At 38.0% G+C, this 16,776-nt stretch overlaps 1 protein-coding gene across 2 annotated transcripts; it reads right to left on the minus strand.

Annotated features, from left to right (window-relative positions):
• Positions 1-13,890: 13,890 nt before the first annotated feature.
• On the minus strand, positions 13,891-16,537 carry LOC107824574 (patellin-6). 2 transcript variants are annotated; one of them, XM_016651378.2, is made up of 4 exons: positions 15,582-16,537; positions 15,346-15,470; positions 14,927-15,068; positions 13,891-14,391 (listed from the first exon to the last, which is right to left on the minus strand). In XM_016651378.2, exons 1-4 carry the CDS (start codon positions 16,296-16,298, stop codon positions 14,125-14,127), a joined length of 1,251 nt encoding a protein of 416 aa, XP_016506864.1. In that variant the 5' UTR covers positions 16,299-16,537; the 3' UTR covers positions 13,891-14,124. The 2 variants fall into 2 exon arrangements, with proteins under 2 accessions (XP_016506864.1, XP_075089379.1); XM_075233278.1 differs by having other exon boundaries at positions 14,235-14,402; positions 15,582-16,534.
• Between the last annotated feature and the right edge of the window lie 239 nt (positions 16,538-16,776).

Genomic DNA, 16,776 nt, shown 5'->3' on the forward strand with positions numbered 1-16,776 from the left:
TGAAGAAGGATACAGTTGCATATGTAGATCGGTGCCTAAATTGTCAGCAAGTAAAGTACAAGCATTAGAGACCTGGTGGTTTGCTTTAGAAGTTAGAGATTTCTGAGTGGAAGTGGGAGCGTATCACTATGGATTTTGTTGTTGGACTCCCACGGACTCAGAAGAAGTTTGACACATTACGGGTCATTGTGGACAGGTTGACTAAGTCAGCACATTTCATTCCAGTGGCAGTTACCTATTCTTTAGAGTGGTTAGCTGAGATCTACATCAAGGAGATCGTCCGTCTTCATGGTGTGCCCGTGTCTATCTTTTTGACCGAGGTACACAGTTCACCTCACACTTCTGTAAGAAATTATAGCGTGAGTTGGGCACGCAGGTTGAGTTAAGCACATCATTTCATCCTTAGACGGACGGATAGTCCGACCGCACTATTCAGATATTGGAGGATATGATTCGCCCTTGTGTTATGGATTTCAGGGGTTCTTGTAACCAATTCTTGCCACTTGAGGAGTTTGCCTACAACAACAGCTACCAGTCTAGTATTTAGATGGCTCCCTATGAGGCATTATACGAGAGGCGGTGTCTTTCCCCAAATGGATGGTTCGAGCCGGGGGAGGCTAAGTTGTTGGGTACAAATTTGGCACAGGATGCCTTGGATAAGGTCAAGATTATTCAGGATTGACTTCGCACCGCTCAGTCTAGGCAGAAGAGTTATGCCGATCGTAGAGTTCGTAATATTGCATGCATGGTCGGAGAGAGGGAGTTGCTCCGGGTTTCACCCATGAAGGGTGTGATGAGGTTCGGAAAGAAGGGCAAGTTGAGCCCTAGGTATATCGAACTCTTTGAGATTCTTGAGAGAGTAGGTGAGGTGGCCTACAAGCTCGCATTGCCACCAGTTTATCAACAGTCCATCCAGTGTTCCATGTGTCCATAATCAGGAAGTATCACGGTGATCCGTCCCATGTGTTAGATTTTAACTCAGTCCAATTGGACAAGGATTTGACTTATGAGGAGCAGTCGGTGGCTATTCTAGACCGGCAGGTCCGGCAGTTGTGGTCTAAGAGTTATCCTTCAGTTCGAGTGCAGTAGAGAGGTCAGTCGATCGAGGCATCCACTTGGGAGTCCGATTCGGACATGCAGAGTAGATATCCATACCTTTTCACCAGTCCAGGTACTTTTCTATATCTGTTCGAGGATGAACGTTTGTTTTATAGGTGGAGAATGTGATGACCTGATAAGTCATTTATAGTTTTAACCTTCATTTTTGTGTTCTGAAACCCCGACTAGCTCTGTTTAACCTTCCTCGATTTGCATGCGCAGTCCGTGTCATTTTTCGAAGGGTTTTATTTGAAAAATTGATGAAAATGTGAAATCATGCCGTAAAACTCATTCGAGTTAACTTCGATCAACGTTTTGAGAAAACGAACTCGGATCAGTATTTTGATAGTCCCGATGGGTCCGTATCGTGATTTGAGACTCGGTCGTATGTCCGGAATCAAATTCGGAAGTCCCTAACTTAATTTATCGTAATTTGTTGAAAAGTAGTTGCTTAAAGGTTTAAAGAATTAATAAGTTTGACCGTAGTTTAACTTTGTTGCTATCGGGTTCAGATTTTGGTTCCAGAACTTGATATAGGTTCATTACTGTATTTATGACTTGTCTGCAAAATTTGGTGCAAAGTGGAGGTGATTTGACGTAATTCGGACGTCCGATTGAAATATTAAAAGTTCTTAAGTTTCATTGGAAATTTTATTCGTTTTGGTGTCTGATTCGCAGTTCTATGTGTTATTTTATTGTTTTGATCACGCGAGCAAGTTTGTATGATATTTTTTGACTTATGCGCATGTTTGGTTTGGAGCCCCGAGGGCTTGGTGAGTTTCGGATAGGCTACAGAGTAATTTTAGACTTAGAGAAATAGCTGTTGCATGTGTGTTCTGGTGTTGTATGCAGATCTCGCATTTGTGATCACATCATCGCATTTGCGAGCATGGGATGGGGACTGGGTTCTCGCATTTGCGAAACTTTTGTCGCATTTGCGATAGTCTCAGGTTCGCATTTGCGAACAAATTGTTCGCAATTGCGATGGCAGCAGAGGTGTGAGTTCTTCGCATTTGCAAAGACTTTCTCGCATTTGCGAAGTTCCGAGATGTTGATTATAAATGGAGTATTCCGATAATTTTTGTGGTGAAGATATATGTTCAATTCGTTTTTCAAATGCTATTATCATATTGCATTATAAATTGAGGATGTGTCCCAAATTATGGATTGTGTATCCACATGTTATAATTTCTAGTCATGATTTATGTAAAAGCTATTATGCCAAGTTGTGTAGAGATTGTGATTGTGATACACCTCCACCCGCATACATTGGGGTGAGGCGGCATGACCGCTTTGTGTGGGGATTATGGTATAGAGATTGTGATTGTGATACACCTCCACCCGCATATATATATTGGGGTGAGGCGGCATGACCGCTTTGTGTAGGGATCATGATATTGTGGGACTGCATCTCTACCCGCTTACATTAGGGTGAGGCGGTACGACCTCTTTGTGAATGGTTTTGGTATTGTTGTGGCACCACCACCCGCATACATTGGGGTGAGGCGGCATAGCCGCTTTGTGTTGGTATTGGTGTCGTTGATGCATTTCCACCATCATACATTGGGGTGAGGCGGCATAGCCGCTTTGTGTAGGTTCTTGGTATTGTGGTTATACATCCACCCGCATACATTGAGGTGAGGCGGCAGGGCCGCTTGATTTGAGTTATGGTATTGTACGTACACCTCCACCTGCATACATCGGGTGAGGCGGCGGGGCTGCTTTGGGTGAAGATGGTTATAGAGGATCTCATCTTAAATCCTATAAAAGTTGTTGATAGCTTTTAATAATCTTTCTATGGTTGAGACGGTTATCTATATTATTCTATTGCTGCACTAGTTCATCATAATTATTTTGTATTTCTAAATTCTTAAATTGGTGTTTAGTTTTCATACTAGTACTATTCGACGGTACTAACGTCCCTTTTGCCGGGGGCGCTGCATCTTTAAATGGATGCAGGTGGTTCCACAGCAGGAGACATTGATCAGTGATAGCAGTACACCTTCTTCTTAGCTGACTTGGTGAGCCCCACTTCATTCCGGGGTTAAGAATCATTTGTACTTTGTGTATTCTGTTTGAGGTATAGTCGGGGCCTTGTTGCCGGCATTATCATTGTACCCTTCTTTATCTATAGAGGCTCCGTAGACATAGTGTGGGTTGTGTATTGGTGCTGGAAAAGACAAAATATGTTATGTTGTGGTTGTATTACTCGTCCATTGAGACTTTAAAAATGATGAAGCTATTGGAAATGAATTGGAATTGTAGACATGAATACCATTTTTCTAATTAATGAAAATATGTATTATCTCCATTTGTGGATGAGTTTGGGTAGAATGAAATCTAACAGGCTTGCTCGGTCGGGTACACTCGGTTGAGCGCCGGTCGCGCTCCTCGGTTTTGGGGCGTGACAAACTTGGTATCATAGCCTAAGGTTTTAAAGTGTCCTAGGATGTCTCGGAGACATGTCTAGTAGAGTCCTTATTATCGATGTGTTGTCGACCACATTTATAATTAGGATGCTACATGGGCATTTAGGAATATTATCTTTTTTTGATATTCTGAATCGTGCGATGAAACTGGTTGTGAAACTGTTATTCCTCCAACTCATGCGCTGAGGTTCAAGGTAAGTTTAAATGCTCTTTTGGTTTATTCCAACTAATGCTGTCATGTGACATGACGAAAGGGTAAAGGCTTGAATATTAAACAGTTGGCACATGTATCATGTTGAATGAATAGTATAACATATAAGACAAGTATATCGTACCATGAGCATACTTTATATGAGAAGAGTGCTAGAAGTGATTACCCACCTCGAAAGAGGCAGTGACGTGATAAATAATACATATGTCCCTGAAGCTGCTAAATTCAAGACTTGTGTCAAAATATGAATCATTCACCCCAAGTGGGGGAGGAAGGGCCATAGATAGGCCACTTAAATACAATGAAACAAGAGTAAGACCATGTAGCTATGATGTTTGAATATTTTGTTGAAGACAGGTGTAGTCTAGAAAAGAGATAATGGGTAGCATGATTCTCTGAAAGGATATGCTAATGATAGACAACTAATACTCCAAAAATGTGGAAGGTTAAGGAAGGTAAATTCTTCATACATGGCAATGTGAATGACAAGGTCAACGATCCTAGAAACTAAGAGTATGTTTACAAAGGGATTTCATACTTGTTAAGGGGTCAGGAACAATGGAACCCAAGGAAGTAATATAGGTCAAATGTGAAAGGTTGCGAGTTTTTAGAATGAGTTAATCACGGATTTGCAATTTAGCTAAACCTCTAGGGCTTTAAGAAAGACAGAACGAATGGGAAAGATAAATGTGATGTTATAATAACCCAAGAGTGCATCGGTACTTGATGGAGAGTCTCTTAAGAATCTTACAAGCAAGGAAGTGTTAAGTGATACACAGATGAACACACTTTCCCACAGATATCCCAACAAGTGTCGAGAGGCGAGCAGGATGAATTCCCAACTAAGGGAAAATACCACGTAATGTATGGAAGGGAGAATAGCTATTCAATAACTAGGGATAATGAGGTGAGCAAAATTGGAAGAAAATTATATAAATTGAGATGGTCATGGTTATCGCAAAATAGTTCGTATCAGAATGGTGGACTCGCCTAGAGCACAAGTGTTAATGGAAGATATAAAGGATCAACTGTAATGCAGCCGATTTGAATGACGCCGAATATCAACTAAAAGATATAGAGGGAGTTCATGTCTACATATTACATTGGAAAGTAAGACTACTGGTGATGAAGTGGTGGTGTGATAAACTCAACAAACCAGACATAATGATACTACAAGTTCATGGGAGGCAAACAAGTGTGTGGCACAATAAGGTTGTCAACTATGAATTAAGGGCAAAATGGGATGGGAGTGTATGCTCTAGTCATAAAGGAAATATGGTATCAACATATTGTCTAGACCAAAGGGGAAATGTTTGAAACAGATTAAGAGAGGATGAACACTTGTTACGAACCAAACATGTTTAACATGATAGCTCTTAGGCTGCAATATCAGGAAACACTATTGGTAACTACAATACGGAGAATAAGGTGAGTTACTCATCGATGATGGAATCAGGTGGACTAAGTCCTACACTTATAAGGAAAACAAGAAGTCGTCGTTGAAGAATTTAGGAGGATCTCAAGTTTCAGAAAAGGCCCTGTTCAGGTTAAATATATATATATGAAGGGTATCGATATGTGTTTTGGGAAGTGTTTAGTAGTAAAGAGGAATCGTGAGAATGTTCACCAGGGAAGTATAGTGATTTCTTAAAATCCTATAAGACTTATAATGAGGAAAGAGGATGGCTAAGAAAGGTCTGAGCACGATGTTACTTCACATATTGAGGCAATGCCATGCAGGTTGATGTTATCAGGGTGTGCGCGCAAGCTAGTAGATGTTATTCATTTGAAACAGATGGTCCCATAAGAAAACTGGCCTAGTAATGCCTTTTGTTGAGAAATTTGGAAAAATAAGTTGCAAGTACTAATAAGATCGTAACTGTATCAAGAAAATTTTTTGTAGAACTCAATTTCTAGGAGGTCATATGAAAGAGAAATCTGATATAGATGTTCCATTAATGATGAAATATGGCAAGATGATCATTTATACCTCTAGGCAACTCAAGAATCATGAGAAAACTAATCCAACACATGACTTAGGACTTGCGACTATGATTTATACGTTAAAGGTTTGGCGTCATTAATTGTATGGGGTCCAGGTGGACATATTCACGGACCAAAAGATCCTTCAATATATTTGCAAATAGAAGAAATTGAATCTAAGGTAGAGAAGATATCATGAGTTACGTAATGATTACGATATCAATATTCTATATCATCCGGGGAAGCCAATGTTGTGGCGGATGCTCTTACCCATAAATCTATGGGTAGCTTAGCACACTTGGAGTCATACCAAAGGCCATTGGCCAAAGAAGTTCACCGATTGGCTAGTTTAGGAGTTCGTCTTGCGGACTCTAGTGAAGGAGGGGTAATTATGCAAAATAGGGTTGAATCATCGCTTGTTGTGGAAGTCAAAGAGAAGCAGTACAACGATCCATTGTTGGCACAATTGAAAGAGGGTATTCATAAACATAAGACTATGTCTTTTTCTCTCGACTTGGATGATGGTACACTAAGGTACCAAGGGTGGTTATGTGTTCCAAATGTAGATGGTCTTTGGGAAAGAATCATGACCGAGGCTCACATTTCTAAGTATTATGTGCACCCGGGTTCTACGAAAATATATCATGATCTTAAGGAGGTCTATTGGTGGAACGATATGAAGAGAAATGTAGCGGAATTTGTGGTGAGATGTACGAATTGTCAGCAAGTGAAGGCCGAACACCAAAGGCCTGGTGGGTTGGCACAAAACATAGAAATTCCAATGTGAAAGTGGGAAATGATTAATATGGACTTTATGGTAGGATTACCGCGCACTTCGCGCAAGTTTGACTCAATTTGGGTGATTGTGGATCGACTCACGAAATCAGCACACTTTTTGCCGGTTAAGGCTACTGATACAGTGGAGCAGTATGCTCAGTTGTATATCAAAGAAATAGTCAGGTTGCATGGCACCCCAGTTTTCATCATTTCTGATCAGGGGGCACAATTCACTGCTAATTTTTGGAAGAAATTTCAGCAAGGTTTGGGTACTCAAGTGAATCTTAGTACAGCCTTTCACCCGCAGACTGACGGGTAGGTAGAGCTGACTATTCAGACGCTTGAGGATATGTTGCGCGCTTGTGTTATAGACTTCAAAGGTAGCTGGGATGATCATTTACCACTCATAGAATTTGCATATAACAATAGCTATCATGCTAGCATTCAAATGGCGTCATTCGAGGCTTTATATGGTAGGAGATGTAGATCTCCCATTGGGTGGTTCGAAATTGGGAAAGTAGATTTGATAGGGCCAGACCCTGTGCATCAGGCTATGAAAAAAGTTAAAATCATTAAGGAGTGATTGAAGACTGCTCAGAGTCGTCAGAAATCCTATTCGGATGTTCGTCGCAGGGATTTGGAGTTCAAAGAAGATGATTGGGTATTCTTGAAAGTTTCCCCCATGAAAGGGGTAATGCGATTTGGTAAGAAAGGAAAATTGAGTCCGAGGTATGTCGGACCGTACAAAATCATTCAGAGTATCGGTGAGGTGGCGTACAAGGTTGAGTTACCACCTGAGATGTCATTAGTACACCCGGTGTTTCATATGTCTATGTTAAAGAAAGTAGTTGGAGATCCGACAGTCATTGTTCCGGTTGAGACTATTGAGGTAAATGAAGAATTGACTTATGAAGAGATTCCAGTTTCTATTATTGATCGGCAAGCCCGAAAGTTGAGAAACAAAGAAATTACATCCGTGAAAGTGCTATGGCGAAACCAACAAGTTGAAGAGGCTATTTGGGATGCCGAAGAAGAAATGAAGAAAAGGTATCCTTATTTATTCGAATAACCATGTAATTATGAGTTGTGCCTTATGAAAATGCTAAGGGATATTCCTATGAAATATGTATGACTTGTACATTTGGTGTTAAGGGTGTTCCTTTCTGGAAATATATTACTGATGAGGCCATAGTTGGTGTTGTTTTGTATTATGTTATGTCGTTGGAATATGTATATGTTGTTAGGATGTGTTTCTGAGGCTCTCTGACAGGTGGATAGGCCTAATTACAAAGGAAACTCTGGCGAAATATTTGGAAATTTAGGGAGTTAGTCAAATTTGGTGCTGCTGGTGTGTGGTATGAAAACCTGAGTTGCATAAGATGCTAATAACAGATTTTGACCCTCATTCGAGGAAGAATGATCCTAAGTGGGGGATAATGTAAGGCACCGTAAATTTTTGCAAAAGAAAATAATGTTTCGTGGTGCAGAATTGGTTTTTCGTGTTGAGTATTATAGAAATTCTTGCGGCTCAGACTTTTTGGGTTGAACAATGCACCGAAAAGTAAAGAAATATTTTTGGCGAAAAAGTGCATCTATGCGGTCCATTAAGCGACCGCAGAATCACTCTGCGGACCACATAATGGCCGCAGAGTGAGGCAGTTAATTGGGCCAATTAGAACTAATTATGCAGTCGACTATGCGACCGCATAACTGTTATGCCGTGCATTATGCGATCGCATACCGGTTATGCGGACCGCATAGTGACCGCATACACAGACAGTTCTTCTGGCTATTTTGTAACCAATTATGCGATCGATATGCGGTCCGCATATTGGTTATGCGATCACATACCTTGTTCCGGAGCTCTATTTTGGGTTTTTAAAACCCGACCCTATTTCGTTAAATACACTCTTTGGGTCATTTTTGAACTATTATCTGACATTTTAGAATGAGAGAGGGTGCCCTAGAGTGAGAAGGTGTTCTCCAATATTTTTCCTTCAATTCTTGCCCAAGTTTTGGAAGATTAAGAAGGAAAACTCACTAGGTCTTCATCCTAGAGGTAAGATTCTACACCCTAAACCCTAATTTCAAAATCATCTAAAAATAGGTAATTAGCAAGATAATTTTTGGGCATGAGAGTTGATTATTTTACATGCATATGATATCAAGGGGTGTAGGAAGATTGTTGAATTAAGCATGGTAAATATTGGGTTGTGGGATGATGGAATTCTCCATAAAAGGGGCTTTAAAACCTTAATGCACACCTAGTGTTTGATAAAATGCTCAAATGAGCTAGAACCATAATCATCTTCCTAATTTTGGTTCAATTTGTTATATTTCTAAAATAGATTGAAGTTGCTAAGAATTCCAGAATATTTAGAGTGTAAGGAATCTCAATTGAGGTATGTTGGCTACACTCTTCTTTAAGAATTAGAATTCCCAATATCCTTGTAAGTTCCGAGATATTGATTATAAATGGAGTATTCCGATAAGTTTTGTGGTGAAGATATATGTTCAATTAGTATTTCAAATGCTCTTATCATATTGCATTATAAATTGAGGATGTGTCCCAAACTATGGATTGTGTATCCACATGTTATAATTTCTAGTCGTGATTTATGTGAAAGCTATTATGCCAAGTTGTGTAGAGATTATGATTGTGATACACCTCCACCCGCATACATTGGGGTGAGGCGGCATGACCACTTTGTGTGGGAATTATGGTATAGAGATTGTGATTGTGATACACCTCCACCTGCATATATATATATATTGGGGTGAGGCGACATGACCGCTTTGTATAGGGATTATGATATTGTGGGACTGCATCTCCACCCGCTTACATTGGGGTGAGGCGGTACGACCGCTTTGTGTATTGTTTTGGTATTATTGTGGCACCACCACCCGCATACATTGGGGTGAGGCGGCATAGCCGCTTTGTATTGGTATTGGTATCGTTGATGCATTTCCATCCGCATACATTGGGGTGAGGTAGCATAGCCGCTTTGTGTAAGTTCTTGGTACTGTGGTTATACATCTACTCGCATACATTGAGGTGAGGCGGCAGGGCCGCTTGATTTGAGTTGTGGTATTGTACGTACACCTCCACCTGCATACATCGGGTGAGGCGGCGGGGCCGCTTTGGGTGAAGATGGTTATAGAGGATCTCATCTTAAATCCTATAAATGTTGTTGATAGCTTTTAATAATCTTTCTATGGTTGAGACGGTTATCTATATTATTCTACTGCCGCACTGATTCATCATAATTATCTTGTATTTCTAAATTCTCAAATTGGTGTTTAGTTTTCATACTAGTACTATTCGACGGTACTAACGTCCCTTTTACTGGGGGCGCTGCATTTTTAAATGGATGCAGGTAGTTCCACAGCAGGAGACATTAATCAGTGATAGCAGTACACCTTCTTCCCAGCTGACTTGGTGAGCCCCACTTCATTCCGGGATCATGAATCTTTTGTACTTTGTGTATTCTGTTTGAGGTACAGCCGGGACCTTGTTGCCGATATTATCATTGTACCCTTCTTTATCTATAGAGGCTCCATAGACATAGTGTGGGTTGTGTATTGGTGCTAGGGAAAACAAAATATGTTATGTTGTGGTTGTATTACTTGTCCATTGAGACTTTAAAAATGATGAAGCTATTGGAAATGAATTGGTATTGTAGACATGAACACCATTTTGTCTAATTAATGAAAATATGTATTATCTCCATTTGTGGATGAGTTTGGGTAGAATGAAATCTAACAAGCTTGCTCGGTCAGGTTCACTCGATTGAGCGCCGGTTGCGCTCCTTGGTTTTGGGGCGTGATAATTACATAGAGTGATACGGGTGGCTATCGGAATGGTATGGGTGGCTAATGATATTGTCAGGGTGAAGTGATACGGGTCGCTGTCGGAGAGATAAGGGTGGCAATATCAGGGATGATGTGTGATGGCTTAGGGATATTGTGTGGTGATTTTCGTGTGATGATGTGTTTTTCCTTGTGTATGTCATACACCTTATGTTATTTATTATGTTGCTTCGATGAGCTACTCGATGTCTTTGATATTACTTGTTTACTTGGGCTACAGTAGTACACTCGCACAAGCATACACCTAAGCATGCCACTTATACTAGCTCAGGAGTATGAAACTTGACATTTATTAATCATGCCCATGTGTTCTTGTATTGGTTTTCATGTTGATATTGAGCCAGTGACCACGCCGAGCGGATTGTGATTGTGATTCACACCGAGTGGATTGTGAATGTGATCCCGTGAACATGCCTTGGGGATTGAGATATTGGCACGTGAGTTGTCTGTGCGGTTGTGATCTGAAATATGGGCACAAGGTGCTATGAGCATAGGATGGTGGGTTGAGACCCGTGACTTGTGATTATGAGATGAGGTATCACAGAGTGATTTCGTTGTGAAACTTGTGTTAGAACGGCTTGATTAATTGGTTGTCCTTTGTGTTCCTTATGCAGTTTTAATGATACTTCGCGGTGTTCTTATTGCTTTACTATTTATATCACTTATTGATTCTTGTTGTCATTTACTGATTTCTGCTTTTATTATTAGCTTTATACTTCTTTATTGCACAAGTTATTTTGTCTAGTGAGTGTCTTGACTTGTACCTCGTCACTACTTCACCGAGGTTAGTCTTGATACTTACTGGGTAGCGACCGTGGTGTACTCATACTACACTTCTACTTATTTGTATGCAGAGCCAGGGTATTGGAGATATCGGACTCGGGCAGAGTTAGCATATTGGTCGCGAGGATTCAAGGTAAAGATGCTTGGTCGTCACAGTCCCTTGGAGTTCTTTCCTTTCATTGTACTGTCAGCTTATTATTTGAACAGTATTGTATTTCGATCTTTGAGATCTTTCCATGTACTTAGCTAGAGTTCGCGACTCTGTATTAACTAATCTTGGGAGGTTTGATTATTGTCGCGTAGGCTTATTACGCTTTTGTTTTGGTATTCATATTAGACTCTATTTCAAATTATCGTTGTTAAAAATTTGCCTAATCGTTGTTAGTAATCGGCTTACCTAGTCTTAAAGACTAGGTGTTATCACGACGCGTGCGGTGAATTTTTGAGTCGTGACATGGACAAACACGTTTTTGAAAAATAAAATCAAAAAAAAGAAAAAAAATCTATGGACAAATAGGTCCTAAGTCTAAATTTTTCACAGACAAGAAAAAACCTAAAAAAAAAAACATATTGAATTAACAAGTCATATGAAAAACATTTTATAAATAGTCTCAATCAAGTAGGGGCCTGTTTTTGGTGAACATTGCAACTTCAAATGTACCTTAAAATATTTAAAGAAGGATACTGAATAGGGGGACACATTCGAAAAACTGACATAAAAAAAAAAATTCACATTTTTCAGAAATCAGTGTTTGGTCATAAAATTTTTCAATTTTCACTTGAAGATGAATTTTGAAATTTTTCGAAAATTTGAAAAACTCCAAAAAGTTATTTTTCAAAATTTTCACTCAAATCACTCACAAAACTTAAAAAATAATCTAAAATAATATTCATGTCCAAACACAACTCTAATTTTCAAATACCATTTTCAATTTAGAAATTATTTTTCACTTTTTTGGGAATTTTACAATTCTTATGGCCCACTAAATGTGTTGTGTCCAAATTACGTATATCACTTTCAAGTGAGAGACTTCACTAGACTTTTTTTTTTCACGCAAGTGTAGATGAATTATCGGAAACAGTCTTTATATTCTAGGGTAGGGGTAACGTATGCGTACACACTATCCTCCCAAATTTCATTTGTGGGATTATATTGGTTGGTTGTTGTTGTAGATTGAAATATCGATGAGTTTCTTTCGTTTTCACCTTTCATCTTTAGCTGATGGTAAAAGTTGAAAAATCATCAATTGCAGAAAACCCTATGGCTAAAACTGACAAACCTCGAGTCTGTAGAAAGTAACTGTAACACCATAGGCAAGCATAAAGAGTTCATAAGATCAAAAACAGCCAAGCACACACAGCATCATTGCAGTAACCCCAACAAAACAAAAACAGAAGAGTAACAGAAACAGAGTTTTGCACAGCCTGCACACCAAAAGTGCAATATATAGCAAATAGGCATGCTCACCAAAAGAGTAATATAGAATAAATTGGCCTAGTTGCCAGAGTTATCGGCATCCGGTGGGTGGAACCAGAAATTCTGATAAGGAAATTTTTAAAAATTTAAAATTTTAACCTACATTTTTCTTGTATTAAGGGGATTCAAAATTCTCAATCTGTACAAATATTTGTTTTTACCCTATTCCGACTAAGGGAATTTAATTAAACTCGTCCTTGCATGTGACTCTATCATTGTCAATATTTACGCTGATGGAAGATAACTAAGTATTAAATAAAATAGTCGAACGGTAGTAGAAAAAACATCTAGGTACCACTTTTATGAGTTTATTTATTAGTATTATAATCTTCTCTTGCTTTGTCAGAAATGCCTCTGAAGTAACTATTAAAAATAGAGTAATTATACCCTTTATTTGATTTTGGGTACAAAAATACCCTCGCCATTAGTCAAGTGGAGCACATGCACTAACAGAATTCCAGCTCTATTTTTGATAGTTGAGGGGCATTTTTACCCTCTTTTGTTTATAATCATCCCTTGCTTTGTTGACGAATTGATATTGAGAATAAATGAACTGGATTAGAAGATTAGTATATCAATTCCCTATTTACTGCCTTTCCAAAGCTCTGCTTGAGCAAGCCAAGTAACTTATCTAAAGCAGCTAACTTAGATACAACTAATTAAGGTTATTGAGCTAGAACTAATGGATTATAGTAATAATCAATTTCAATATACGCTAAAAAGGTACAGTACTCAATAAAATAATCAAAATGAACACAAACAACCCCCAGTCACATACCGTATTATAATATACAAATAAAAATAAGAGTAACTATTCAGAAGAACAAAAGCAAAAATTTTAACATGAGACACAGAAAAACTCTCTATCTTCTGTCTACCACCAGCAGATTATTATTATTATTGACCCCACTGGAGTCTGCTTTAATAATTTCTTCCAAAATCTTCCATATGATATGCCCCAGCAAAACTCCAGAGTTCAGTCCACATCCACTCTTCTGGGGCCAAAGTTTTCTTCTTTTACACTTCCCAAAAAAGCATGCCTGACCATAAAACTGAAAATTTTCAACAAAAAATAACACACCAACCCTATTCCTTTTCAAACCTAGACATTTTGCTCTCTAAAGTCTTCACCTACTGACCCACTTCTGCAAAAAAATAAGACCACACCACACCTCAACAACAAAAAGAAATTAAATAAATAAAGAAGCCACTGACCCACATCAACAAAATGAGCAAAAAGAAAAAGAACGCCACTAAAACTATAAATTAAAATTTCCACAATTAAGTGGTATTAGCAAAGTTAAGATGCTTTTCACTTCATATTAGTAGTACTAATAAGCAATATAATACCACCATTTATACATTCATACTAGCGCACTATCACTTAGATATTACTACTAAGTTTCCATACATTCGTCAACAAAAAGATTAAACAACTCTAGATAAAGTGAATCAAAAAACGAAAAGCCTAAGCTTTTTTGTTCTTCTTCCTGCATTTAGCCTGAGATTGTTGCGGATTTGCGGACGACATATCGGTAGGCAGCAACTTTTCTCTTGCGAGAAGCAGTGTTCTCTACTGAAAGCACCATTTTTCCAGCTTCTCTTGAAGTGAATGAGTTGTGAATTGCCTCTTCATTTGCTCCAATTTTTCTTGGCTTTTCCACAGCAATGGTATAGCTGCCTTCTGAATTTGGTACAAATTCTGCACTGTACTCCAATTCCCATCCTCCTACCACTATGTCCCATGTTATTGTTGCACCAGCCTATATATAAACTTTTAGATGGAATGGTCACGACAACGAATAACATGATCAAATACATTAAAACAAAACATCTCCTTGAGTTAAAATTTCAATAACTCATCTTTGTACCTTATTATCATTACATGGTCAAACACCTTAAGACAGTCATAATGTTACATCATTAAAATGACCTCATTTGAGATCTGCTTTAAGCAGAAATTTGTCAATGTTTTGTATAGCAATTTGACAGCAAAATGATTGAGTAGGCCTACTTCAACTCGCAATAAAAAAATTGGCCAAGGATTATGTCAAGTGAAATATATATATCCAAACAAAGTTTCAACTCTTTATTTCAACTTCTAAAAATACTCTGTAACTTCAACTTTACTAATTACTATTGACCAAAAGGGCAGACAAGTCCTTACATCCAGTCCTGTGCATAGGTAACGTAGAAAATGTAGGATAGTGATATTGTAATTTCATTATGTTGTGCATCCAAGACAAAATTTATGGAGTATTCAAAAAATTAACCAAAATGGGAAAAACAATAATGCACCTCAATTCCTTCAATTTGAATATTGACTTTCTCTCCTCCTTTGACAGAGAACTCAGAAGCTGGTTTTGGTGGACCATTTTGCAGATCAGTGGGTCGACTCAGTCCACCATACTGAACAGGAATATCCTCAGGCCTTATGAATCTGGTCAGAACAAAAATGCATCTCAAAATGGTTAATTTTGAAATATAAAAGGGACAAATTTAAAAAGTTACACATTCTTTCTTAACCTCATTATTGCAATAAACTCATCTTTATGGGATTATATTAACCTCAAAGGACAAGAAAATGTAGAAAGAAACAAAACAGAAGGTTTACATAAGATCATTTTACTGAGACAGACAGCAAAAAGGACAAAAGGAACCAAATTTTATATACTACTGAGGCAAAAAATTAAATTATAGTGCAATAAAATACTCACTTGTATAATGTCTCAGCAACATTTCCCTCCTTGGATATCACAAACTTGCTCTTAGTTCTTTGAGTCAGAAATGGACTAAACATTGAATACAACACACTGAAGTACCATGGCACATTTATAAATATCTAAAACCCCAACAGAAAAAAAAAAACATAAAGTTAGAAACTTTACTCGAGAATTAGAAGGGGAAAACAAAAAAGGTACTCCTATCAGGAGCAAAAAATTAAACCATTTACCTTTCTAGCCACCATTTCAGGGTAATTATCTTGAAAAAGAGATAGGATCTGATTTGAAGCAACCCTTAATTCTCTTTTAGGCATATCTTTTAGATCAGTAACTTGAATAATTGAATTAATCCCACCAGGCTTAAAATGCAACTGGTCAATACCTCTTTCAAGAACTTGAACTCTCCACCTCAAGAAGTTTTTCAATTTTTCTTCATCACCAAAAATCCTCTCATACATTTCTTTATCTTTAAAAACCCCATAAGCATTGTAACAAACAGGGTGTCCTTCTCTATCATAGCCATTCATATAAGCAACAACCCCTTCAAGTTCTTTAAAACCTAAATCTTCTTCCAAAATGATGTCAGCATTAAACTCTTTTCTCCAAGACAGACATTTTTCTAACATGTGAAGTGAATCTGAAACCTTAAAATCCCTTGCTCTAAGGAATTTTAGGAGAATGACATCAGCTTTTTCATCTCCACTTAAAAGTGAATTACCCCACATGGATAAAGATTCAGCTCCATTAGAAGAAGTTTGAAGTTTGTCTTTTAACTCTTGTAATGCCTTTTTTTCAGAGGGTTTTAAGTGGGAAATGAAGTAAGTGTCTTCTTTAAAAGATGGGGTTTTTAATGTAGCTGCTTCCATTAAAGAAGTTACGAAGCTTTTCTTGAAAGTCTGTGGCTTTGGTAAAGATTCTGGTACTGAAATGGGAGAGAAAGAGTCCATCTTTTAGAGAAATATTTTTGTGGATGGGTGAAGAAGAAGGATAAAAGATTTTGAGAGAAGTTGCTGTGGATTTTGTAACAGTGTAAGTACAGAGACAAAGATGAAAGGGAAGTTGAGTGACAATGTTGCAATGCTGGGACTATAATTTATTAGTACTATATTATTGTTGTGTAGCCGCGGTTCACTTTCAAAGTTTTGAATGTGAATCCTGCAATTTTGAAGCTTACTTGTAATTTGCAAATACTGTTCTTTTTTCTTTTCTGATCCTTCCTCCTTTTAACGTCATTTTAATTTTAATAAGTTTTTCTTTTTTGAAAACTTAGGTAAAGCACCTTTCGTTTCTCCGGAAAAAAAAAAAAGAAGAGAAACTCGAAAATATATAGTCATAGAAATGTGACTATATATTAGAACCAACTACTTTTTCGATATTGTTACGAAAATAATTATATTGTGGATGTTCATTTATTACTCCGCTATA

This window comes from Nicotiana tabacum, chromosome 2 (assembly GCF_000715075.1).
Source record: "Nicotiana tabacum cultivar K326 chromosome 2, ASM71507v2, whole genome shotgun sequence".
Lineage (NCBI taxonomy): Eukaryota > Viridiplantae > Streptophyta > Magnoliopsida > Solanales > Solanaceae > Nicotiana > Nicotiana tabacum.